The 27,475-nt window shown below is 38.6% G+C and overlaps 1 protein-coding gene across 2 annotated transcripts in view; it reads right to left on the reverse strand.

Moving 5' to 3' along the window:
* The window catches only part of CIT (citron rho-interacting serine/threonine kinase), a 146,839-nt gene that overhangs the window by 93,655 nt on the left and 25,709 nt on the right, over positions 1-27,475 (reverse strand). For both annotated transcript variants that reach the window (XM_063086477.1, XM_063086476.1), the window contains exons 5-8: positions 26,178-26,320; positions 25,221-25,314; positions 18,744-18,947; positions 17,043-17,196 (exon numbers count right to left, since the gene is read on the reverse strand). In XM_063086477.1, the coding sequence (XP_062942547.1) occupies positions 17,043-17,196; positions 18,744-18,947; positions 25,221-25,314; positions 26,178-26,320 (595 nt within the window). The remainder of the gene's footprint in view (positions 1-17,042; positions 17,197-18,743; positions 18,948-25,220; positions 25,315-26,177; positions 26,321-27,475) is intronic.

Consider the following 27,475-nt stretch of genomic DNA (forward strand, 5'->3'; position numbering starts at 1 on the left):
TGGCACATGCTCTAGAATCTGACTAAGTGAGTTTAAATTCCAGCTCCACTACTCACCAGCTCTGTAACCCTGAGAAAGACACTTAACCTCTCTGAGCCTCAGTTTCAACATGGGAATAACTATATCAAAGGACTGTTGGGAGACTTAAACAAAATAATCTATATAAAGTGCTTAGCACGGTTCTTAGCACACAGTAAACACTCCATAGATATTACCTGCTATTATCATTGCTCACATGAGGTGCATGTTTATAACAGATCTTAGAGTTACTGAAGGTTAGTGAGATACAGCAGAATCTGTATTGAACATTCTTTCCTAAGCAAGGCACAGACACATCCGTGCGGATGTTTGTGTTAATCATATCATATCATTTAATTTCTAGCAGAAGTTTAATTCCCTTTCCACTATATTATCTTTAGGAGACTAAAGTAGAATTCCATTTCTGAGTGAGGAGTATGATTAATAGAGGGGTAGGAGCCACCCTCAGTGAAATAATATGATTTTGAAATTCTGTACTATAAAGTAAGATTTGTCTGTAAAACAAAGGGTCAAAGGTAGCTTAATGTGGTCAACATTAGAAAAAGGACCAAATAATCTTCAATTTAAAAGGAAGAAGACAACGTGAAACACTGGTAACTGGTGAGATATTTACAGCACAAATTAAAAGCTAGGGATGTAAACCTCCAGACAGGTAACCAGTTAAGTACAGCAGGAAACTCTGAAAAGAAAGGCTTCTTAGGACCATATTTAGGCTGGGGAAAAAGCCACAGCCTCAAGCCAAAGACAAGTGGGGGAAATATTCTTCCCTCTAAAGAGGGATGAGGATGTTCACCCTTGCCCAGGGCCCTTCAGTGGGAAAGAAAGAAGGTGGCTAGTAAGAAATTGTAACCTCATATACGGTGTCTATGTTTACAGTATTCTGTATGGTGTATGAACTACAGTTCAAGAAATTAACATACATACTGCTCCAGGATCACTTGAGCACTTAAAGCACTGGCAGACACAAGTGAAAAAGAACTAGTGGGGACACACAGGATTCTCTCTCTCTCTCTCTCTCTCTTACACACACACACACACACACACACACAATCACTACTGGAAATGAGTTCACAAGAAAAAACCAACAATTGCACATAAGAAGAAAGAAAAATAAACCACCCAAAGATACAAACTACCGTGAAGGAGCATCAGCAGATACAAGAAATTGGAGAATCAGCCCTCCCAAAACTGCAAAATAAAAATCTTAATTGGACCATAAAATAAATTTCAATTTATTATCGCAGTAAATGAGTAGAAATTCTAATCAAAGAACAAGACACTTTGAAAAAGAACCAAGCAAGTTCTGGCCAGTGAGCTAGCTCAGTTGGTAGAGCGTGGTACTAACACCACCAAGGTCAAGAGTTCAGATCCCTGCCAGCTAGCCACCAAAAAAACAGACAGACAGACAAAAAAAACAGTACATTTGAAAGGAACCAAACAGAACTAGAAATAAGAAGTACTGATATTGAATCTAAAGTTAAAAACTTGCTGGATGTGTTAAATGGCAGATTAGACACAGATGAAGAGAAATTAGTAAGCTGGCAGTTGGATCTGAGGAAGTCGCATAGAACAATGATGCTAAAAGTGTGGTCTGTAGACTGGCAGCATCGGCATCACCCAGGAGCTGGCTACAAATGCGGAATCTCAGGCCCTGCTCCAGACCCACTGAATCAGAGCCTGCATTCTAACAAGATCCCCAGGTGATTCACTAGCACACTACAGCTCAAGAAGTACTCGTATAGAATGCAACACACACTAACAAAGAGATGGAAAACAAGAAAGGTCAGGAGACAAAGACAGAATGAGAAGATCCAATACACATCTAATAGAAGCACCAGAGAGAGAAGTAGCTTAAAATCTGGATGCCACAGTTTAAAAGGATTGTGACCACATCTATCTCGGGGGGCTAATTCTGTTATTTTTTGTGCCTTACAGAAAATGTCTATTTTTTGATTCTAACAAAATGTAATATTATTTTTTTTTGCTTTAAAAAAGATATTATTAGGTTATTAAAATCATATTGGTCTTCATCTATGATGATGGAGATACACATGGCATTTCAGCACATAGCATAGTGACAGGAACATAGTAGGTGCACAATAAATATGTGTTGAGAAAATATATAATTAAATGACTAGAAAATGGGTCTTGCAAACAGAGCACCTAGCATAATACAGGCCACAAAGAAGGTACTTGATGTTTGAATTAAATCAAGAGGCTTTAAAAGTTGAGATTGTTTTGTCTGAAAAATATGTTAATGAGTGCCTATATTAATATTTTCTGATACAGTATTATGAAATCAGCCTTCCCCACCACCACATACCCACTACATTCACTAATGACAAATAAGAAGTCATATACTAAGATCTATTGTTCATTGGTAAAAGCCACTGCAAAAACAGAAAAGAAAATCTTTCCCTAAATATTTTTTAAGTAAATCATCTTGTTTGAGGTAACATCAGGCACATTCTCCTCAGTGGCTGAGGCTATACGAGTAACTTCTGGAGGGATTTTTTTTTTTTTTTTTTTTTTTTCAGTTATAAGATAGATGGCAGAACAAGGCTTTCAGAAACAAAGAGCTATTTTAAGAGCTGTAGTTAATTTCCCTTCTATAAATTCTCTCTCTCTCTCTCTCTCTTTTTTAATCCTGACATTCATTAAAAGCTTTGGGGGGGGGAATTAATTGTCTTCAAAAATATTCAAAAAAAAAAAGGAAAGATCCAAATGGCTTTGTCCTCTTGGCCCTTCTTTCTAATGCTCCACCAAGCTCCAGTTACCCCATGCCCACCTTTAATTTTTCAGCATACCAGACAAAGGTTCATATTAAAAACATAAAAGATTTTCTAATTTTGGCATGGTGTTTACTGTCTGTTTTCCCCACTGGAACACAAGATCCATGAGGGGAAAGACTTTGCTGTGCTCACCATTATATACCTAACACCCACACCAGTACCTGGCTGTCCTTATTCAATGTCTAATATCTATTTTGTTAAAGGAACAAACGAATAACAAGAATCTTACATGTGGGATAGTTTCTTAGATCTAATGCGCTTCTCCATGCAACATACCATTTTAGGAAACCCAAATTCTGATATGTCTCAGAGTACCCAATTTAGTCATAAAAAATTGACATTACTGAAAAACAAAAACAAAAACCTGAGCCTAGTAAAACTCCTAAGACTTTTAATCATCCCTGGATTACAGACCCTGGTGCTGAATTGCATGTGGCAGAAATAGAAGATGAATAATAGCCAGCACTGTGTCATAGGAGGATGAAGGCACATAAATATTGTGTGATGATATAATGAATCAGGACTGTGCCTGCAACACATTGGGCATTCAACTATATTAAATCAAAAACAGTTTCAACTTTATTCTATCTACCATGATGTCTCCCACCCCTCAAAAAATTTAATTGACTAATTAGATACGATGTTCAAATGCAAAGGAAGATTACCAAAAAATTCACTCTTTTCCAGTTGCTTAAAATCTGAGACACTAATGTGATGGTACTCATCTGTTATGAAGACAGAACTGCAAAATGAGTAAAGAGGGGGATATTTACATCATTCAGAGGTCAGGATGTGGGTGGGAAAAAGCAGAGAATACATAACGGAGTGATGGCAAATTTTGCCCATGAGGAGGCAGTGAGTTTTTGCGTGCTCCTGCAGGAGAGTGTCATGGAGGTGACTGAATCTCAAGAGCTGGTTAAAAGGTATCTTTGTGGGTTGGAGAGGGGAAGAGTGCTACTTTAGAAAAATCCCAGAAGCCAGAGCAGTGGCCCAACAGAGCTGTAGGTAATGAGGCTGAGGAGTAAGTGAAAGTCAATTCTTGGCTTGACCTTGAAGAGGAAATCCTGGATTGGATGGACAGAATGTAATACCAGAGAGAGTTTTATAGAGTGTTGAGCTGGCATCAGTGCCAACTGAACATATCCAGAGACTGATACGATCATTTCAATAGTGATGGTTGGAAGAGGTCAGTGCTAGAAACCTCTAAAGGACAAGTCTATAATAGTCAACATGATAAATTCTACACTAAGGAAGTGATAACAGAAACAGAGACGATGTGGATTAACAGGAGATAGGCTTAAAAAGAAGTGGCAAAATTTGACAGCTAATGCAAAGAGCAGAGATTCTAGGAATATCAACGACCAACTCTCAAGACAGGAACAACTCCAAAAAAATGGTCGCAATAGAAAGAAGAGAAAGATATCCAATATCAGAGGTCTCATGGGAACGAACCAAGAGAATAAATTAGGGGACCAACAAATAGAGCTGGCTACTAAATATACATAAGTAATTTAGCCCGTAAGAATAGATTACATTGCCTAGAGCCTCAGGCAAGCCCCCCACTTTCTCCCCTCCTGGTAGCAAGTAGTCAGGTATGACTCATCCACACAACACAGTATATAAGAAATTCAAAAAGAAGACAAAGCAGATCCAGTTTGCAAGATTTAACTAAAACAAACCATCCCATTTCTTTGCCTACCCAGAGAGTCATAAAAAGACTTTTAGGATAACGGTGATTGGGGCTGGTAATCAATTTTTACAATACCGTCTTCAAAGTAAATTAATAAGGACATTAGCGTTACTAAACTATACTTCAATCAATCAATCTAGGGTCTGGCTGCCAGCAGCTAAACAGATATCCTCTCTGGGGGAGATTTCAAAGAATCTCAATGGAGTTGTGTGCTCTGACTCTTACCATACCCAAAAGCCACATTCCTACAAGGCTACTAAGTATCAAGTTTTTGGTAATCTACTTAAGTTTCCCCACAGATTTATACTTTCGGAGATGTTTTCTCACTTCTGGATTGAACTTTAGCCAGACTTCTTAACATTTTAGCTCTACTTTGTTTTTTCCCTCCCTCTTGGGTCTAGGTACTCAGCAATCCATGAAACACCTACATCGGCTGGAAATACTCAAAAGGGGAAATTTTCAAATTGTAACTTGTCATGACTGCATTTCTCTGCAGAACTGGGTTTGGATACACCTAGTTTTTCACCCAGGTAGAGCTTCCCCAGGACTCAATTAAATAACAGCAAAGAAGCAAGTTCATCAATTTCCATTCCCTAGGAGTTGCTTGCTCTAGGCCCCACACCATCCCTTAGTACCCGTGAGTTGCCTACACCCAACAACACATCAGATTAGATTCATTCTTTGCCACCCTTCTGATCTCTTTAGTAGCCTTTTCCACAACATTTTTTAAATGTATTCTTATGTTTTTATTATAAAATTTTTCACACGCACCAATGTAGTAAGGTGGTAAAACAAACTCCCATGTGCCCATGACCCAGCTTCAACAATGAGCAGCTCCCGTACTTATTTCATCTCACCATCCCTACCTTGTCTGCACATTTGCTGATTATTAAAAGCAAGCCCCAGACATAATATGGTTTCACCCATAACTACTGCAGTAGGTACATCTAAAACAGGGTTTCACAAATAAGAACTAAGAATTGAAGATTGGGAATTCTTTGTTTCAAGCGGCTATCATGCATATTATAGGGTGTTTAACAGCATCCCTGGCCTCTACCCACTAGATGCCAATAGCACCTCCAAGTCATGACAATCAAAAATGTCTCTAAGGATTTGGATCCCCTTATCAGCCAGCTGCCAAAACAAAAAAGTCCCTAAACATTGCCAACTGTCCCCTGGGGTTGGGGTGGGGTAGAGCTTTGAGAGAACCACTGCTCTAACAGATAAGAACTTTAAAAAAAAATAACTATGGTACCCTCATCACACCCAACAAAATTAACAGAAACTCTATAACATTATCTAATACCATGCTTCTGTTCGATTTTCTCCAGTTGTCCCAAATATATCTCTTTACAATTAGTTTGTTTGAATCAGGATCAAACCAAAGCTCACACATTGATTTTGTTGATATCGCTTTTAACCTACAACACTGACCCCCTCTTTTTTTTTTTTTTTAATGCCATTTATTGGTTTGAGAAACTGGATCATGCATCCTCATACAATTTCCCACATTCTGGACTTGACTGATTATATCCTTGTGGCGTCACTTACATTTCTCTGACTCCCATGTTTCCTGTAAATTGGCAGTTAAATCCAGGCCCTTCCAGATATCCATATGCAATTCTTTTGGCAAGAATACTGCCCAAGATGTGTTATCTACTTACTGTTTCATGACATTAGGGGGCACACAGTGTCTGCCTGTCTCCCTTCTTGAGATGCTAAGAATGATTCATGGGTTCTAATGATATCAGCCTGATCTTACTACCATAAAGTCCCTTCCAATCTTTCACCTAATGGTTTCAGCAGCCATTGACAATCACTGCCTGGAGCCATTATTCATTAAGGCCTGCAAAACAGTGGTTTTCTAATATCATCATTCCTTCTACATTTACTAGCACATCAACAATTTGTTTGCCCTGGCATATAATTCATATAAGAAGGCAGGATAAATGCTTGGTACTTTCCCCATATTTAGCAACATTCAGAGTAATGAGCTGGCACCTCAGCAACCTCCAGGAGTGACCAATGAGATTTCTTTTTTGTTATCATTATGAACTCGTGAATTTTTATATATTTGATGTGTTTCAAGCCACTGCAGTCTTTTTGATGCTCAAATTATTCCATCTTAGGCCAGAATATTAGATATTCTTGCCAGAAAAAGTCAAATATCTCTTTTAGCCTTTGGAGCTACCTTCCAGTTTGCAGGGGCTGGAAGAACAAGTAATCACCACTTAATGACAGAGACACATTCTAAGAAGTGCAACATTAGGTGATTTCGTCACTGTGCAAACATCACAGAGTGTACTTACACAAAACTAGAAAGTGTAGCCCACTGCACACCTAGGTTACATGGTACAGCCATTATAATCTTAAAGAACTACCATCGCGTATGAGGTCTGTTGTTGACCGAAACATTGTTTTGCGGTTCATGGCTGTACAAAACCACCACCACCACTGCCTACTGAGAAGAGACAAATCCAGAATGTGGAAGCTATTCTAAAGGACAATGACCTAGCTTCTTCATCATGTCAATGGCATGAATATATGTATGAATGTTCAGAATTTTTTTAATTTGAAAAAATGTAAGCCTATCTCCACAGCTGACTATATTCTAAGATACCAGTGACATTTTTTTGCTTTTTTGGGGGGGGAGTGGGGAGCCCCTGGATGGTACAGTGATCCAAACCCCTGGTGTTATAACACCACACTCTAACCAACTGAGCTAACCAGCCAGCCCGATACTACTGACTTTAAATCCAACTGTTGGAGTGTTGGTAAGTATGAGTAGTAAATGGATCTCTCATACACTGTTGGTGAGTACATAAAATGGTACAATTGCTTTGGAAAAGTTTGCCAGTTTCTTAAAAAGTTAAACATATGTCTACCTTATGATCTAGCCATTCCTCTCCCAAATACTTACCCAAGAGAAATAAATGCATATGCCTTTAGGCTTATAAATAAATGATTTTTTTAAAAAAAAAAAACAGCTTTATTTCAAATAGCCAAAAACTGGAAATAACCCAAATGTCTATCAGTAGGTGACTGGATAAACAAATTGTGGCATATCCATACAATGGAATACTGAACTATGATACATGCTACAGCATGGATGAATCTCAGAATAATGTTGAGTAAAAGAAGACAAAATGAGTCCATTTTGTACGATTCTATTTATATAAAGTTTAGAAAATACAAACTAAACTACAGTGACCAAAAGCAGATCAGTTGTTGCCTGGGTACAAGGGAAGGGATGGGAGGAGTTACGAGGGAGCATGAGGAAACTTTTGGGATGCTGGATATGCTCATTATCTTGAGCCTGGTGATGGTTTCACATGGCATACACATATCAAAGCTTATCAAACTGTACACTGCAAATACACGTGGCTTATTGTATTCCTCAATAAAGCTGTTTCCATCTGTTGGGAAGGGAGAAATTTTGTCCTCAATCCTTTTCTGATCTAAGGAGCTTCTACTCGGTCTCCTTCAGCCCATAAGGTGGAAGTGCTGAGTAAATACACCAAGTCTTAACCTTTTACTCACTCCTACCATAAGGAAGGAGGAGCCAATCTGACTCATCAGAGCTGGTCATTCACTAGGCCTGCTTTACTAGAAAGTAAGGTTACTGTGTCTTGAAAGTAAGAGCCAAGCTCAGCTCCCTCTTTTACTGCCCACGTCCAGACTTGGCAGGCACTCAGCCAACTGACCACTCTCATCCTCCTTGTTTCCATCAGACCCCTGTGACAAGGCCTCCCTGTGCATGAGGAAAGCCCACCATTTCTCTCTGTTCAGTAGGATGGACACATTTACCAGAGCCCTGAATCAAGGGTTATGAGCACTCACCTTGCCACAAATAAAGCGGATATTTTGGTCCCAATCAGGCTATCAATTCTTTGTGTGTTTCCTTTATAAGTCAGTATTTTGAAGGACAGGAAGGCTGGTCTGAGATCCCAAACTACCAATGCTGCAGTTGAATGTTCCATCACCAGGGATTAACAAGACTTGGCCATATGTCTTTTCTCTAAAGTGAGACACTGGAAACCATTTCCAAACCCTCAGTCATAAAGCACCTGGGCCTCCTACTCTTTGTCCTTAGGTTTTCATCTCATGTGACTCCTGCCAACCGTCCTCTTTAGTTCGATCCAATCTTCACCCTCAGAAAATGAGCACAAATGCAACCACCACACTTCATAGAATTGATTAGAAGGTTGGCTGCTGAATATAGTCCCAGATGTTTAATATAATTTTGAATCTTTGGCCAAGTCATTTCCATGTTTGTTTGGTTGTGAGGGTTTTTCTGCAAGTGAGAATCTAAAGGTTGAGGACTTCAATTTATGGGCTCTCCAACAAACCTATTCTCCATTTCCCAGCTTCCCCCAAGAAAGATATTAATTTATCTCACTTAGAATTGATTTGCTGATCTGGAATTTGGCACTGCACATTCGGCATGCCCTAAGAGGCACTATAAAAAGAAGTTGTATGGAAATTGCCAAGGAACGTTTTGGAGGGTTGTGGCCCACCACGTCACAGGGGGTCTCATTTATGGGAAACCCAATGATAAAATTCCTCAAGCCTCGGTATCCAGAAAATTGGATCTTTTCTGAGCAAAGCATTCTAGACTTTTTTCTCATGGGACTGAGGCTCTTCTAACTGTTCATATTCTCCTTTTTGCTTTGGCCACTAGGAGGCTGATAGTCACAAAGTGTTATTCCTCTGGCAACTTAACAGGAACTTCTTTGTTTTTACTTTTAACCCTGATTTGATTTTATTTTCCTACCCTGGTAGTACCAGGGTAGAAACTCCCCAGGAGTACCAGGGTAGTACCGAAATGTAGAAATGCAGATTTCTACATTTATTTATTTTTATCTTCTCAATATTGCAACTATATTTTCTGTAGAATATGCTATCTCAATTTACCTTGGAATAATGTGGAATACTGTATATTTTTAACATCTCTGGATGTAGCTTCTAAATTCAGACTAGAGGAGGAAAATACTACAATCCTAATTCATAAGCACTGAGCTTTTTTTTAGCATATTTTCTCCTAACATTAACTTACCCTCTAAAAACAGAACAGCCCTCAAGAGAAACATAAATATTTACCTGCATATCCCATAAAAGACTATAAGAGCTACTGACGACATCTCCTCACAATTCCTTTTCCATGTTTTAGCAGGTGGTACCACATGCTCCTGGCCTAGGAAGTTGAATTTCTGCCATCACTACTGTAGCATCCCCCTCTGTCTACCCTTCCCTTCCCCCACATTGAGACCCCAAACAGCCCCAGATCCTCTTCCTCACTTCCTCTTGCCCCTGAAGTGACTAGTGTCCAACAGGAAGAAGCACTTAAGGACCAACCAAGTCTAACAGAGAAGTATATCTACTATCCTCCTTGAGCCAGCCTGTAGAACAAAACATGGACAGATACCTGCTCAATTGACAGGAACCCCAAAACAAGCAGACCTAAAAAGGCCCAAAACAAATGAACACTCGCACATAAAATGCATAAGTCATTGAGATAATGCTATTCTAAAGGCAGAACACTAAAATAAACAAATGGAAAATTAATGTTAAAATCATAAGGGGTTTTCATTTGGGAGGAAGAGAGCACTGCTCACCAGAAATCAATGGCAGAGTGTCAAATGCAAAGGATAAACATGGTAAGGTCTCATAAAAACTTCTCCTTCATTTATTTCAATGATCCAGAAAAATAACCTGCAAAAATAACTCCTGAATTCTTGGGAGGCAGCATAAAGATGTTGTTAAGAGGATAGGCTGCGCTAATGTTTATACTAGCATAGAATATTCAGGAACGTTATGCAAGAAACTGACAATCGGGGTTCACTTTAGGGAGACGGACTGGGCATGGGATGGGAGGGAGACGTTTTTCACTGTATAACCTTCTACATCACTTGAATTTTTTTACTATGAACTGTACTACTTTTTCAAATAAATAAAAGGAAAGAGAACTTGGAGTCAGGGAGATCTGAATTCGACACCTACCGCTGCCAACCACTGGCTCCATGACCCTCACTAAGTGGCTCATCTCTTCAGGCTTCAGTGCCCTCATCTGTACTGCGGGACCAGTTACAGCACCTGCCTCACAGAGGTTTTGGGAGGAGTAAATGGGACAATATTATGCATAAAGAGCCCCTTTGTAGAGCCCCTGGCACATGGTAGATGCTCAATAAATGGCATGGTAATATAATATGTGCATAAAAAGAGTTAATGAAAAACACTTGATCTATCCTGAATTAAAAGTAAATATGGGACAATAGTAAAACGGGGGAGGGGCATGAAAATGCCTATTTGCTATCACAAGGTAGAGATTAGGTTGAACCCCCATCTTGAAGGATATGAAAAATGTGAAGACTGAGAGAAAAGCTTTATATTCCTTAAAGCAAGGTCTAAAACCCAGCAATTCTAAGCAGTTCTATCGACTATGGAAGTTCTTAGCTAAAAAGCAGCCTCCCTCACCTGAACCCAGAAGACAAAACGAAGAAGACCCACAAAGACAAGGAAGAAACACGAAGGCTGACAGATCTAATTTCTTCTCTTACAGGGCTTGGCAAACTCTAATATACACAGGAATCACCTGGAGAGCTTACTAAAATGCAGCTTCTGACTCAGCAGGCCTGAGTCTCTGCACAAGCTCTCTGGTGATGCCGATGCTGCCGGTCCATGGACCACACTCTGAGCAGCAAAGTCCTACTGATGCCAGAGAACAGTCCCGCTGTTTGTTAGCAAGGGCAGTCTGGAGGGATTCAAATTACTGTAATGTTCTCTCTCCTGGTAACAATGCAGCCAGTTCTTCCAAATCAATGGTTCTCACCTGTGGGTGATTGTGTCCCTCAAGGGACACTGAGCAATGTCTGGAGCCATTTGGGGTTGTTGCAACAGCAGGGGGAGGGTGCTACTAACACCTACAGGTAAAGGCCAGGGATGCCATGAAACATCATGCAATTCACACAACAGCCCCTACAATAAAAAATTATCTACCCCCAAATGTCAATAGTGCCAAAGTTGACGACTCTGTTCTAAATAAACAGAAAACAGGACACACACTGAGTTTTCTCAATTCATCCCAAAACTATAAATCCTGATTTTAGAAGAAGTGGGCTATTGATTCAACATTGTCCCTTCCCAGGCAAGATCTGAAACATGCAGAGAGTAACAAGTTAGCAGGGTGCTGCACATGGGGAGGGAATCACCGGGTCACACAGTCTGTGGTCTGTGTTTCATTTCAAATCAAGTATATGTGGTTTGATAAACCAGTGGGGAACCTACAAAGCTTCCTAGCATTTTGAGATACAGCAATTTAACAGAAATACAGCTCTGCTCAAGCAAAAGACCAGTTAGAATCTTAGACTATAAGCTCCATGGAGGCAGGACCACATCCAAGTTTGTTCAGCAACAGAGCCACTGCACCTAACATAACACTTAGTACATTATAGATACTCAAATATCATAACGAATATTGCAGATTCAAAAATTACTGCAATCTCAAATATTCTTAAATAGACCCAGAGATTAAGCCACTGTCTAGTGTGACATGTTTACTATTTGCCATATCAAAAAAATTATTACTAACAACAATTATTATGCTAAGACATGCACGGTATTGTAGAAATAACATGGGCTTTGGAACCATACAGACTTCAACCCGAATCCAGACTCTCTTACTCCTTTGCCATATGACCTTGAACAAGTAACCAGTGTCCACATCTGTAAAATGGGTATGATAATCCTTTCATTTGACAGAACTGTTTTGAAGTAATATAGTGTGATAAACTTGAACATCTAGTGGTTGGCACAGAATAGGTGCCCCCTAAACATTATTTCCTATCATATGAAAGAACTGGAATTTAAAAAATCCAGTGAGTTAAACGGTGTTTATTTCTACACACAAGAATATGTAAGAATTTCGCCCAAGGCTAGGTAGGCATGGAACCCCTCTCCTGTAAGCCAAAGGCTGACATTCCTCGGGTTTATTGAACAACCATAACATTACGTACTTGAGGTTTCACTACAGCCACTCAAGGCCAGGTAGTGAACAATGACCAGCAACAAAAAAACAACACCTATGGGAAGCAGAACATCTCAGTGTGTCATCAGCATGGAATCACCACTAAGTCACGACCAGACCAAAACAAAATGCACTCTCTGCTAACAGATGCTAAGGACCTGAAAAATCAGAATAATTTTGCAAGAACTGTGTCTTTCTGAGAAGAGTGAAAGGAGGATGGCTCAAGAGAAAAAGCCCGTGTCATAAGTAACAGAGAATACAAGTTCCCTACAGCATTAGCCATAAATGTTCTAGGAAATAATCCATAATCGCCACTTACATCATGTGTTTCTCACTGTTGAGAGGTGGCAGTCTTGGATGAATGGTACAAATATGCTGGTTCTGTTGACATCGCTATGCCTTAGGGGGAAGATACTTAAAAAGTTGTGATAGAACTGAGCATCAGACAGCAAAACTTTCCCACTGAAAGGAGCAGGAATGCGATGCCGGGCAACGTAGGCATAACCCCAAAGGCATGAGGAGCTCTGATTGGCTTCAGCTTTCCAGATGCCCAGAAAAATCAGCTGGGCACAACCAGCATCCTGCCCAGCATCTGAAACATCACCAGAACTGCACGTCCCACAGCGGTTGGTACACTTAAGAAGCCCCCTAGTGAAACTTGGAAAGCAGCCTTGAAGGAATGATGATGATAATAATAAGCAGTTGAAAACCCAACCCTGTGTGAGGCTGAGAATGGAACATCAGAGTAATGGGTGCCTGGTGACCCATGAGTGTGGAGTAACTCATCACAGAGCTTTTGGCCTGCTGGGAGAATAAGCATCCCTGAACTGGGTCAGATCCCTGGTTCATGTGGTGCTGCCCACAGCAATCGAAGGGACAGGACCCAGGAGGGCATAGATGATCACCTGACCTCAGTGTCAAAGCCAAGGCATGCCCTAGTTTCTCTCAGTAGCCACTCCCAGTTCCGTCATTCACAAATTTGCCCAGACCCTTCTTAAATTGTATTCATATATCCTGCCAGGACCACCTCTTGAGATAATGAGTTTTTGGAGATTATTACCTGCTGTGTTTAGCAGTACTTCCTTTCATTGGTTACAACAAGAAAAAGAAGAATTAGGGGTGAAACAGCAGAGAGGCTAATGTTGCTTTCATCAAGGGACAATCTCATGTTGTGGAAAGCGGAAATATCCAACAGCCTGTAACCCACAAGGCATTTAAACAGCAACCATGAACTTGGGAAACTTAATGACTTCAAGTGTTTTGGTTAATGAAAGTCACTCAACATGTGTTTATGAAAAACAGAACTGAACAAAGCCGTAATTTATGTTAGAGTTACCTAGCTAGAAAACAGCTCAAATAGCAATGGAGTCCAGCAATGCTTTCAATCACAAAATCCTGAGTTGATTGTAAATAGACAGGGATCAGAGGTTGGTCAAAAAAAAGGAAAGTTTGCTAGGAGACACTGTAATTAATACCATGCCTCTCTGCATAGTCAGACATACCACCGAATCACCAGCAAAAGGCACTACCAATCTTCATGGGGATGAAAATCCCTGGGCTGGCTGAGCTACACAAAGTATCTAAGCCAGGACTGGTCTCATCAGATACAAGCACCCTAACTGATTGATTCCTGGAACAGAAAAGGGACATGAGTTGGAAAACTGGTGAAACATGAATAAGATCTAAACTATAATTAATAGTAATGTACCAATATTATTCTTCATTTTGACAAATGTGACACAGTTATATAAGAGGTTAACATTAAGCAAACTGGGTGAAGGGTATGTGGGCCTCTCTGTACTGTCTGCCACCTTTCTATAAATCTAATATTATTCCAAAATAAAAGGTTCACTAAAATTAAAAGAATATTTTTAAAAGCAAATACATTTTGTGAGTCTTCAAAGCCACTATACTGGGAGTTGGGAGTCAATAAAAACCATCAAGGTTCTTAAGAATCAGGATTCAATTTGGTAAGGAGAATTTCCTGATAAGAATGGGAGGAGTGGGGAGAAACATGTGTTAAAGATAAGGAAAAACTAAGTGGATATTTATTAGGATAAGGAAAAATTAAGCAGACAGCCATGAAAGGCATGTGAGAATATGACTGAAACTATAGTGACCCATCATAACGTAATCTCATGCCAAAAATAACCATGGCCTTTCAAAAGATGGGCCTCAGGATAGACAGCATACACCACACTCCACACAGACTTATATGCTCTATGGGCACTATATAGAGACAAAAAGGCAAGGCAAGAAAAATTTAAGCACTGGGAAGAAAAAACATAGTTTCTCCCCTGCTCTCACACCACAACAATCAACATAGAAGACTGCTGTGACCAAATGTGTGGAGATTTTTCCCTACACACTAAGCAAGCAATCAATTCTGCAGCAGACGCCAGCTGGGTGTCCTCTAATTTAATTCTGACACCACCTACCCGGACATAGCGTCAGATCCCAGAGGTTGAGGGCTCTGTCTCACAAGACTACTCACCACTTCTGATGCCAATGTCAAGCCCCTAGTTGTTTTACCTCTGCTTCTGACCTACTGGCTATAATCTGGGGTTCCAACGAACCCCCTCCTTGGGTTCGATTAATTTGCTGGAGCAGTTCACAGAACTCAGGGAAACACTTACCTTTACTGGTTGTTATAAAGGATATTACAAAGGATATAGATGAAGAGACACATAGGACAAGGTATGGGAAAAGGAGTGCAGAGCTTCCATGCCCTCCCCAGGTATGCCACCCTCCAGAAAACTCCACATGTTCAGCTATCCTGGAAGCTCTCCAAACCCTGTCCCTTTGGGTTTTTATGGAAACCTCATTATGTAGGCATGACTGAAGCATGGACAAGCATGTAGAAATGTGATTGGACAAAAAGGGTGTGATCTAACACTAACAGCCTGGGTGGAGAAACCCACAGGCCTATCTGTTCAGATTATTCTTGGCCTCTCTATGCAGCATTCTGTCTTCCCAGGATGGTGCAGGACCCCTTCTGAAATGGGGGTCTTATGACCTACAATCAGATAAGGTAGGTCAGAGAATTTCTTTACAGCTATGGCCTGCCTTGGGGAAAAAAAGCAGCAGGTAAAAGGAGGGCAGGAGATCAGAGAGAGAGGTTCTGTTTTCTGAGGCCAGGTTCTGAGGACTAACATGCCCCAATATTATAACAAAAGACCAAGGGCTATGGGAGTTATGAGCCAGCAACTGTGGATGAAAACCTTACAGATAGATAGATAGATAGATAGATAGATAGATAGATAGATAGATAGATAGATAGATAGATAGATAGATAGATAGATAGATAGATAGATAGATAGACAGACAGACAGATAGATAGATATACAGACAGACAGACATAAAATTTCACAGTACCTGAATAGCATCTACAAGAAATCCTATCAAATCATTCTAAAAGCATAAAAGGAATGCACTAAAAATATATCACTGATTAAAAGGTCTGAACCTTGGAGATTTGAGGGGTGATGTCTAAAGATTAGAAAAACAAAACAGTATGACTACCAGAAGAAAAAAGTTTGCCAAGAAGGATTTATGGTAATACAGCCCACTTAAATATTTCAGCAGGTTAGACAAACCATCAAAATGGCTTTCAACTGGACAATACTGAATCTTAACCACACTTATGTCCCAGCTGAAGGTGCAAGAGGTTATAATTACAATACAGCCCCAGTTAGAAACCTGGTTTTGACACCTATAAACGGGTTCCATTTCTCAACCTGCCCCCACCAACAAAAATGACACACTCAAATGGGCCAAACGCTTTCCTACCGGCTCTAATTTCTGCTGATCATTGGGTCAGGTCATTCCATCGCATTCAATCAACAACACATCCAAGAATAAAAAAGGTTTTTAGAAAATCACCAATTTGTAAAAAACCAAGCATTTTAGTTTTGTTGATAATAAGTCATCTTTGTTTGTAATGAATTAATTCAGTCTACACTAATTGATTACAAAGTGGTGTATGAAGGAATCCACTGTGCGTATACATTATAGATTTTACATGCTTGTGAGCAAAGACAAATATTGTAGAGAGAAACAAATGAACACAGCAAGGTGTTTATGGTTTTAGTACAGGCTCAGCCATTAGCAGAGCAACCTGGGCAGGTTGCCTAATCTCAGTCTTTTTCCTAATCTGTGAATGAAATACCTAGGATCACTTTTCCTCTGGGAAGAAACTCTGTCAAACCAAGTGACAACCACTGAACTCCATCAGTCTGTGCCTCTAATTTACCAAGATATAATATTCTAAAGGCCACATAAACACAGTTTGATAAATGACCCAGTTCTATGCAAACAATTTTAAAGCAGAATTATTACTCCAAGACAGCTATATCATTAGCCTTTTCTACTCCCATAGATAATTAAAGCTTTTATTTATGTAATTTATGCCAGCTTTTTTGGGCCAGAATAATTTCAGATCACTCTTAAGTGTTTCTTAATCTCCACACCCCAGTTTAGGGAACACAGCTCTACTCACAGTTACGAATGTTATTCCAGTCGATTTTAGAGAAGAAAGGGTGGCAGCAAAGACCTTTAAACTTCAGTCTCTCTTTCTGGCCACACAACAAACTTTGAATCAGATCAAGAAATTCACTGCTAACTTTGGGGTCATCTGGAAACTTCAAAAACCGCTGTTCCAAAAAATAAAATAATAATTTCCTTAGCAGTGATTCAGTTTCTCATGTCCCAAAGTTAAGAAAGTATTTTTCATATACACAGGTTTCCTTTTTTTTTTTTTTTTTTTTTTTAAAGAAAGAAGTTTCATGGCCTCTTAACTTTGGACCAAAGACATGTTCCCAAAATAAGTGGCCTGCTCGCATCAATAGGCCTATTTCTTTTGTAGGGGTTCAATATCCTTCACGGTTTGACCCCTGCTCCTCTTGCCCGTCTAATCTTGCTATGCTCCCAAGGGCTCTCTTTGCTGTCCAACAATGATGAGCTATTTAAAGCTTCCTGAACAAGTCACGCTGTTCTCTTTGACCAGAACACGCTCCCCTCCCACCTCACGCTCTCTGGCTACTTTTCCCACTCCATCTCTCCCTTCTGCATGCTCCTTGTTTTCTCTGCTTTTGCACATACACAATGGACTGTGATTTCTGTGTGCTGATGGAGAACAAAGGCAGAGAGGGCTTCTCTTTCTGTTCATCACTGTAAACCTGGTACCTAACAGTACCTGCTGCAACTCACTCATGATTGAATGACTGAATGAGTGAATTGAAATGAAGGAAATAAATTAGCCCCAAGACTTATCTAAGGGGAAACTTTAAAAGGAGACTCAAGAATGACAAATAATGTATGCACATAAAAAATATGTATTAAAGGGCCAGCCTGTGGCTCCCTTGGGAGAGTGTGGTGCTGACAACATCAAGTCAAGGGTTAAGATCCCCTTACCGGTCATCTTTAAAAAAAAAAAAAAATGTATTAAGCATTCCAGAAAGACGAAAATTGGGTGAGATACTAAAACTTAGGAAATGTTATCTTTTTCCTTTTGGTTGAAACTAAAAAACATGTATTTATTCTATACTAAGAAATGGGCTTAATATTATGGAAAGTACCATCGTTAGAAAATAGTTTTAATTTTACTTTATATATATATTACTGTAGTTCTAATTCATTTCCTCATTCAATTTTACTACCACATTCAATAGTTAGTACTAAAAAGCAGCAGTATAACGTAAAATCAAGAGCATGGACTTCAGAGCCAGACTGTGTTATTTTGTGCAAGTTACTTAACCTCTCTGTGCTTTGGTTTCCTCATCTGTAAATGAAAATAACAACAATAATAATAATAATACCTACCTTACAGGGTTGTTTGAAGATTAACTATGTTAGTAAACTATCTTTCATCAATTCTAAGACTCACATTTATTCACATTTAACAACACTGAAATCAAGATACATTGCATAATCAATAAAAACACAGATTAATTGGCAGCAGTTTTTCTCTCTTAGAGATACATAAAATAATGACATAATCTTACAATTACTGGCAGTTGAGATTTAATGAAATATAATTAATAAAGTTTAGAATAGCTTTTGGCACAAAATAAGCACTATATAAAAGTATTTGCTTTTATCATTATTTTCCAGTACTGCTGGTTTACATATAAACATTATCCACACAATTTTTAAATGACATTTTTCAATATGACTTCAAAATCTACCAATGGCTTCTTACCTGAAAATTCATGATGTTATTGAAGGTTCGGGCTGAGGTTCCCTCTGTGAATGGGGATTTCCCATAAATCATCTCATAAGCAATAACTCCCACTGACCACCAGTCACAGTCCAGGCTGTAGATGCCTTTTCCGTCCCCATTCATTACGGTCAACACTTCAGGAGCCATGTAATCTGGGGTCCCAACTGGGAGTTTGGCATTTACCTAGTAACCCATAAATAAAATGAATACAGAAAACTTTCAATTATCCTCAATGTGCCAACAGCCACATTTCAGACACAAGCTGATTTGCCACTGATTCTGATTCTCACAGGCACTTAAACCTTCTGTCAAGTGGCACACTGTCAGGAAATGCAAATGCTCTACTAATTTTTTTTTTTTTTTTTGAAAAAGCACATAACACAATTCAAAGGCAAAAGGGCAAGAGTTGTTGATGATATACAACCTTTGGTTACACAAATGAGAGTTGGGTATATACCTGGAATGGAAGATGTCTTTCCTGATAATAAGTTATTGATATGATAGAAGTTCTCTTACTTGTGAAAACAACAAAATAATAATAAATCTTAAAGATGAATCTTTAAGATCAATCTAACCATTACTGAAAAACTGGCAACTACCAGCAATACAATATCATAAACATATGCCTTATCTCACTGCTTTAGGAATCAACCTTCGTATTTCGGCCCACCCACAAGGCAAGACATGAGAAATAATTTCCACCCAGAGCCAAATGTTAATGGGTTCTTTTTCATCCCCAACTCTTATTCCTGTGATCTCTCCCCACTGTTCAGAAACCCAGAACCCTCCAATCCAGTGGCACCCAAGCCTGACCTTGGCAAAGGACAAATATGGGAGGTCTTTTTATAAAGGTCTTTTTATTCCATTGAAAGGACTGTCCCTTTTTTCTCAGAATTTGTCCTTTTGACTGCTTTAGTGCTTAAATGTCCTTTGTTTCTTGAAATGATGCTGATGAAAGAAATAGATTTTCTACCCCCTTCACTCCCACCCTTTACTAGGCAACCTAGTAAGCTGGCAACCCCTCTGGTTTTCAAAATTATTTTGATGTTTTCTTGAGCTATGAAATTACAAGTCTAAGAATCACCTCTTTAACCTTTCTCCCCGTCAAAACAGAGAGGACCTGACTTTAGTCATACACTGTGTTGACCAGTTGTCCTGTAACTCTATATTGTAAATGGGTTTCTCTCAGGTCAGTAGCTATATGGTGCAAAAGAATTGTCTCCCCATTAAAGAATGTTGAGTATCCCCAAGTTAGCCAAGAGATTTTGTGGGTATGACCACATACCTTTAAGGCTGGGATTTATATCAAAAAGTGAACTTGCTTTGCTTTGATTTAATTGGGGGTTGAAAGGAAAGTTAATGTTTAGAGAAGACATTCCTTTCCCCAGAGATGAAGCTGGATGAAGCTATTCCAGCCTGTAACTTTAACCTTGTCCACTCCTCTGTCCCAAAACCCTCTCATTAAAGGAAATAGACCCATGCTCCCATTTTGTTTCTTTTCATCCCTTCCCTCAGGCCCACACTCTGGTATAGATTTTTCCAAACCCTAATCCCAGAAAGCAGTGTGATACTGTTACTCTGGACAGATCACCCATTGGGCAATAGGTTTTCCACTGCAAGTACCCCCTTGGGAAAGCTAGATGGTCACAACACCCACGAAACCCACAGTCAGGCCTGTGCTGATGGACAAAAGTGGGGAAAAAGGGGAAAATACTTGGTCTAAGAAAGAACCATAAGGGGATTTAAGCTTGAGAAACTGAAAGTAGCTTAATTCAAGGGGAAGCCTTCATGTTGGCAAGTCTGGGCCAAGATTTCTGCCTTTTAATGTGTATGTAAATGTTAATGAGCTCAACATTGGATTGGTAAAAACCACAATATTGACAATGAGCAATAGATATTCTTTTAATAACAAAACAAGAGAAGAAAAACCGTAACATCTTGGTTTGACTGCGTAATGATGATGCCACTGTATCACTGATTAAAGGTTTACTTGTCCTTTGTGCCTAATTACCTTTTAGGACCATAACTGCACAATTATCAAATATGCACCATTTGCACTTGTTAGATTTTACTTTATTGTCAAATAGACTTTTCAGGAATATTCAGTTTTCCTTATTTGCAGTTCACAGGGCACAGTCACTTATTCACAACCAAGGAGTTGAAAGGAACTTGATTGGGTCATGTTTACCAGGGTGACCCAGCGAAAAAGTACAAATTGTCAATGTCTCATTTTTAAACTAATAATTAGACTTATCAAAGAGAGTCTAACATCCCAACTAATTCTTGCCCCATAACAAATATGTGATTATATACATTTATGTCCAATCATTTTATAATTTTCTAAATTTTATTATTAATTTGTACTAGAAAGCTCTGAAAAGAAAAACACCCATTGGCTTTCTCTTTGTACATCTCCTACTATAGTGCTTAGTAGTAATTAACGAAGGTTTTAAATGACAATTAATGACTAAATTTACATTTATCACTGACCTCCAAGCACATTAAACCTTCTCAACACACAATCTCACATATCCTGATAAGGATATTACAACATGCTTTCACTTCTAAATTGCCCTGGGTGGCAATTTAGCCAGCTAATCTGGGTGAGATACTAAAGTGAATATGTAGTAGGAGCCCAGCCTGCCTTCAGAGCACTGTCTGACAGGGCCCCAGTATTACTAAACTTTAGTTTATTTTCACTGTATTGAAAGGGAAGAAAATAAACCTGTTCAGCAGGAGACAGTAAGAGAATGACTGGAGGACAGATGACTGTCATATTTTGGGAGATAGAAGGAAAAAGAAAAGGAAGGAAGGAAGAAAAGAAGGGAGGGAAGGAGAAAGGGAGAAAAAGGTTAATTTAGCAGATTCTTTTACAAATAAAAAGATGAAGAAGAAAATAAGAAAACCACTGTCTTCCTTCTCTCAACCTCTTTCCATAAAATGCTTAAATGTAAAACTACTTAATCCTAATTTTCCCCATCTAGCTGCCCGAGGCATAAACATATACTTGCAAAAGCAGGGGGAAAAGGAATTCTCACTATGTTGTTCCTCTTGTGGAAAAGAAATCAAATCTTTTCACTCCTACGTAAATCCAAAAAAGGCTATCTCCTGTGGGTTTCCAACTGCTAAATGGGGCTGATTATCACTTAACATGCTATAATGTTTTATTTACAATCTCCTTACAACTGTTTACAACATGAGAGCTGAATGAGATAAGTTGGAACTGTTAGCTATTTGCCATTCTTTGAGATTCTAATAAGGTGAAATGAGTGACCTGCGTCACACAACAGGTCCTGTGGTCACTAGGCCCCTGTGTTACACTAACAGAAAATACTCTAAAGCAACATTCTGAATAAGAAGCTTGAAATGAAGACTATGAAGGATGGAAAACTCAACAGATCTAAGATTCACAAATATCCAAAATACATAGATAATATTTGGGGAGTGGTAGGGAAAAATAAATCCACATTTATTGAAATTACTTTGTGTTACTTACCCCAAATCAGTCAATACAAAGTAATTTCAATAAATGTGGATTACATTTTACATTGTATATTTTGAGTACAGAAAACATTTAGAACCTATTTTAGCCCTCTAAAACATTCTACTTAGAGAAAGCACACATTTTAACCCACCACCACTGATCAAAAATATCAGAAAAAATTTGTAATTCTATATCCACATTTGATTTGATCTAGATTGCAGATCATTGCTCTCCTATAATAAAAGGGCCTTTGTACCTAATGCTAAAAATTCCCTATCTGCTTGTCACATTCTAGTCCTAAAAGCACAAGGGGAAAGGAGGTTTGATATTCTCAAGTGGTTGTACTTAGTACCATATCTCCTTGACCAAAGTTATCAGGGGTTTTCTCCAGGTTTTCTCGTCATTCTAATGATTGCTTCCTTTGCTGGACAGACACTTTTTAGTTTGATATAATCCCATTTGTCTATTTTTGCTTTTGTTGACTGTGCTTTTGAGGTCTTATTTATAAAACCTTTGCCCAGGCCAATGTCCTGAAGTATTTCTCTTACGTTTTCTTCTAGTAGTTTCGTTATCTTCAGTTCTTACATTTAAGTCTTTAATCCATTTTGAGCAAGATATGGAATCAACCTAAGTGTCCATCAGCTGATGATTGGACAAAGAAAATGTGCTATATATACACAATGAAATACTGATGCAGCCATAAAAAAAAAAATGAAATCCTATCATTCGCGGCAACATGGATAAGCCTGGAGTACATTATGTTAAGTGAGATAAGTCATGCACAGAAAGTTAAATACCATGTGCTTTCACGCATATGTGGAAGCTAAAAAAGTTGATCTCATAGGAGTAGACAGTAGAACAGTGTTACCAGAAGCTGGGAAAGGGATGGGGGAGGGAGGATAGGGAGAAGTTGGTTGACAGATGCAAAATTATGGCTGGATAGGAGGAGTAATTCTAGTGTTCAATAGCACGGTAGGGGAACTACAGATAATAACAATTTATTGTATAATTTCAAATAGCTAGAGGAGAGGATTTTGAATGTTCCCAACACAAAGAAATGACAAATGTTTAAGGTGATAAATATGCTAATTACCCTGATTTGATTATTACACATTATATATGTATCCAAATATCACATTGTACCTCATAAATATGTACAGTTATTATGTGTCAATTAAAAATAATAAAATAAAATAACCTGAGTGCCTCCAGGAGGCTCCCCACCTGGAGTGAAGAATACTACAATTAGAGGAACTGAAAGAGGCATTTTGAAGCACTGAAAAATAGAAAGCTGAAATGAATAGGAGCCCTGTCTCTCCACCAATGGCCCTGAAAAGACTGACTCTAGACGTAGAGATAGAGCCTTACCTTTAATTCCCATTTATTTTCCAAGCAGTGACTTTGGATCTTAATCTAGTGTTCTGAGGAGATTTTCTTGTTGCAAACACATATTGCTGGCTCTAATTACTCAGCTTTCTGATATGTCTCAGTCTACTGCAGGCATTCTCAACAAGGGTAATTCTGCCCCACTCCCATCCTGGGGACATTGAGCAATGTCTGGAGACATTTTGGGCTGTCACAAATTGGGGGAGGGAGCTACTGGCATCTAGTGGGTAGAGGCCAGGGATGCAGCTAAACATCCTATAGTACACAGGACAGCCCCCACAAGAAAGAGTTATCCAAACCAAATATGTCAAAAGTGCTGAGGTTATATTGTCGGACTAGGTACCTATGCTTCAATTTATTTTTAATGCATGAGTTTATTAATGTCGCTAATGCAATGTATAAGTTTTTGAATCCTAGGTAATAAAACTCCACATTATTTAACTTTTTTCCGTGCTCTATTCATTCCACTAAATTCAGTACCTAATTTTTCATACCTATTTCTGATTTGTATATAATTTTTATAACATAAAATGCTTTGATTCTATAATCTAATTCTTAACATAATCATGAAGTGAATAGGTTATAAAAACATAACCTGAAGAAAATAATAGTGCTTCGGTTGAGAAACCCTGACTTTGGACAGGATAGGGAGCCTGTTCTTCCAAGGACCTGAAAACCAATTAAATTATCTCAAGTAGGTAGGCCAGAGGCTGGAGTGCAAAGAGTTAATGCAACTCCAAGTCTTTTCCTAACATCAACCTAATAATAGGTTATTAATAATAGGTAATATTAATATAACACCTTTCCTCCAAGGAATTTGAGGGGAAAAGGCAACTTTACATATTGTCCTTTATATAAAGGACTATACTCTCAGACCTGGGGGGCATTATGAAGAGCAGCCTCCCTAACTTCTTAATTTGCTCAATTTAACTAAAACTAGTATATTCAAGAAAAAGAATAAAAGGCCAACCAATCTCCTAAGGATTTGTCTAGGTCACCAAACGGCTCAGTTGGGAAAATTTTAAAACCTAAGTCGTTTTTCTCTTAGACCCATCCTTTTTCCCATTGTTGACTTCAAAATTCACATTTTAGTACATACCAACTTTATTAGAAGATTTTTTAACTCTAATCTTCTTTTACTGTCATCTTTTTCCTAAAGTATTCGTACTTTTGATCTCAATAGCTACCCTCCTGCCTTCCTAATTAGCATGTAGAATACAGTTTAACTTTTACCAGAGGTCCAAGACTTAAAAATGACATTCTGAGCACTTAGTTCTCAACACTAAAGGATATTTGAATTCAAATGCTCCAAGGATTAATTTCAATTTTGCTGCATAGGAAATAGAGGACTTGAGATTTAAAAGAGTTATATTTCATCAAAATATTTTAAAGTAAAAAAGATAATATAACAGAAGGCAGTCTATAACAGGCAAGGAAAGTGAAGGCAGAAACAAAACAAGTATTTTCCTTTCTTTTTAACCAAAGTATAAGAATGTTCCTAAAAATATTTTGCTGGGTATTATTTTGATGAAAAATCACCCTTTTTTAGTATAACCTCTATTAAGCTACCTAATTCCATTTGTTACCATCTTATTTGAATTCATTTTAGCAGCTGATCCAAAATCCACCAGCTTGATGTGTCCTGTTCGGTCAATGAGAATGTTCTCAGGTTTGATGTCTCTGTAAGAAAATCAGAACCAAGAATTAGTATTGTCTTCTCCATGCCAATCACCAAGCAATTGCTAACCTAGGATCTCAATCTGGCCAACAGTCTTAGTTTTTATATTCTGCTATACAGACCTCCTTTACTGATGGATATAAATCATTAGTAATACATTTTGCAAAACAAAAGAAGGAAGCAAAGAAGGGAGAGAGGGAGAGAAGAGAAAGAAAGAGAAAGGAAAGGAAAATAATATATGTTATTAGATGGGCTGTTTTTCACAGAGACACACATTTTACATTACAAAAACTAAGGCCAAAGAAGCTAGGGAACTTGCCCAAGGTCATGCAGCTAGCCAAAGGAAAAACTGAGACTCTGTTCCAGATTTTGTGACTCCTAGTCTAGCCATCATTGCATTCCCACAACATTCTTAGATGTATATAAAACATCAGACAAATGAGGACATGAAGAAACACTTATCAACTAAGGATTTTGTGGAACTCCTTTGTAAATTACTAACGTGTGGTTAGAAGTACAACTCCAAGGATTTCCATTCCTACATGGTATGCCATTTCCTTCTGCAAATAAAATTCAGTTTTTCTACCATATAACCCAAAGAACCCATGCAAGAATTCTTGGTCTTGTTATATTAAGCTACATTAACAGGTATTACAAGCAAAATTGAGAATAATGCAATTCTAGATCTATTGCACTGTTGAATGGGCTGAAATGCCATTTTGGAAAGTTTACTTACAGCTCGTCACAGGCTAAAAATTGTGTGGAGCATTATTTCGATCCTAAAATCATTTATCCATTCATTTCAGTGTAGGAATTCTTATGTGATAGAGGAAAATTCTTGGCATGGTACCAGAGTCTCACCTACCGATGTACATATCCCATCTGATGAACACTGTGAACAGCCAAAATCAGTTCGGCTAGGTAAAACTGAATCATATTTTCATCTAATTGGTCTTCATATCTATTCAAAAGTGACAGCAAGTCTCCTCCAGGCTGATATTCCATGACCTGTATAGAACACCAAAGATATTAATTCTTCACACACCAGAAGAGAGAACACCTCAGTTAGACCTTCAAATACTGCCTCACATGTTATAATTACAATGTCTCCACAAAGCAATGAAGATGTGTGAGACATATTGTAAGCCACATAGGATGAATTCCCTGCCCTAAGGAAATTATATCCACTATCCAAGTGAATCAATGTAATGAAAGACTAGTCCCAGACACCATGAACAATGTTTGCAAGAGAAGCTTGAAAAGTTGAATTAAATTCACCCACTCCCCCACCCACCCAAGTCGACACTCCAGAAATTCCCTAGGATTAGGTACACAGCGCAGATGGATCTTCCTGGAGGGCAACAAACTCTTTTGCATCCTTTCTGCATTCCCTTCAGCACCCAGCAGAATATAGGAGGCATGCAATAAATGTGATACAATCTTTTCCTCTTACAGTATAGAAAGCAATTGAAAGTCTCTATAAAAATTTAAATGTGAATATATACCCTTTGACCTAGTAATTCCACTTCCAACAATTTCTTTTACAGGTACTTACAATAGTTTGCAGATAAATAGATAGATAAATACATTCACTGCAGCACTGCTTGTAACAGGGGGTTAAAGCCCTGGAAACCATCCAAATATCTACAAACAAGAGACTGGCTAACATAAGATATATCTAAACAATGGGCTATGATGCAGATATTAAAAACAAATGGATTTCACCTATTCATACTGCCACTTTTTGTAAAGCTGTCCATGATAATATAAAGTGACAGCCTTATAGGACAAAGTACAACACCTTTTTTGTGAGAAAAAAATGAATTATTACATGTGCTGGTATATACAAAGGAAAAAAATCTAGAAGAAGAATATAAAACCTCAGGTGAACTATTTAATTAGCAAAAACAAATTTCTAACCCAAGGAACTGAAATTCTTCCTCCTTTTGATGATAAACCAGGTGTGATGATCCTGAGTCAACACCGGCCTTGAGCCCAATTAGCCTAGGTGGCTTCAGACTCCGGCTGGTGACTTCACCTCTCCGCCTTTTAGTTTCATCCTCTGTAAAATAGGGATAAATCTAATCCTGTTGCAGCACCATGTGAGGATTAAGTAAAACAAGGTCCTCAGAGATCCTGGCATCAACGTGAGGTTGCCTGGCA

Source organism: Cynocephalus volans, chromosome 2 (genome assembly GCF_027409185.1).
Source record: "Cynocephalus volans isolate mCynVol1 chromosome 2, mCynVol1.pri, whole genome shotgun sequence".
Classification (NCBI taxonomy): domain Eukaryota; kingdom Metazoa; phylum Chordata; class Mammalia; order Dermoptera; family Cynocephalidae; genus Cynocephalus; species Cynocephalus volans.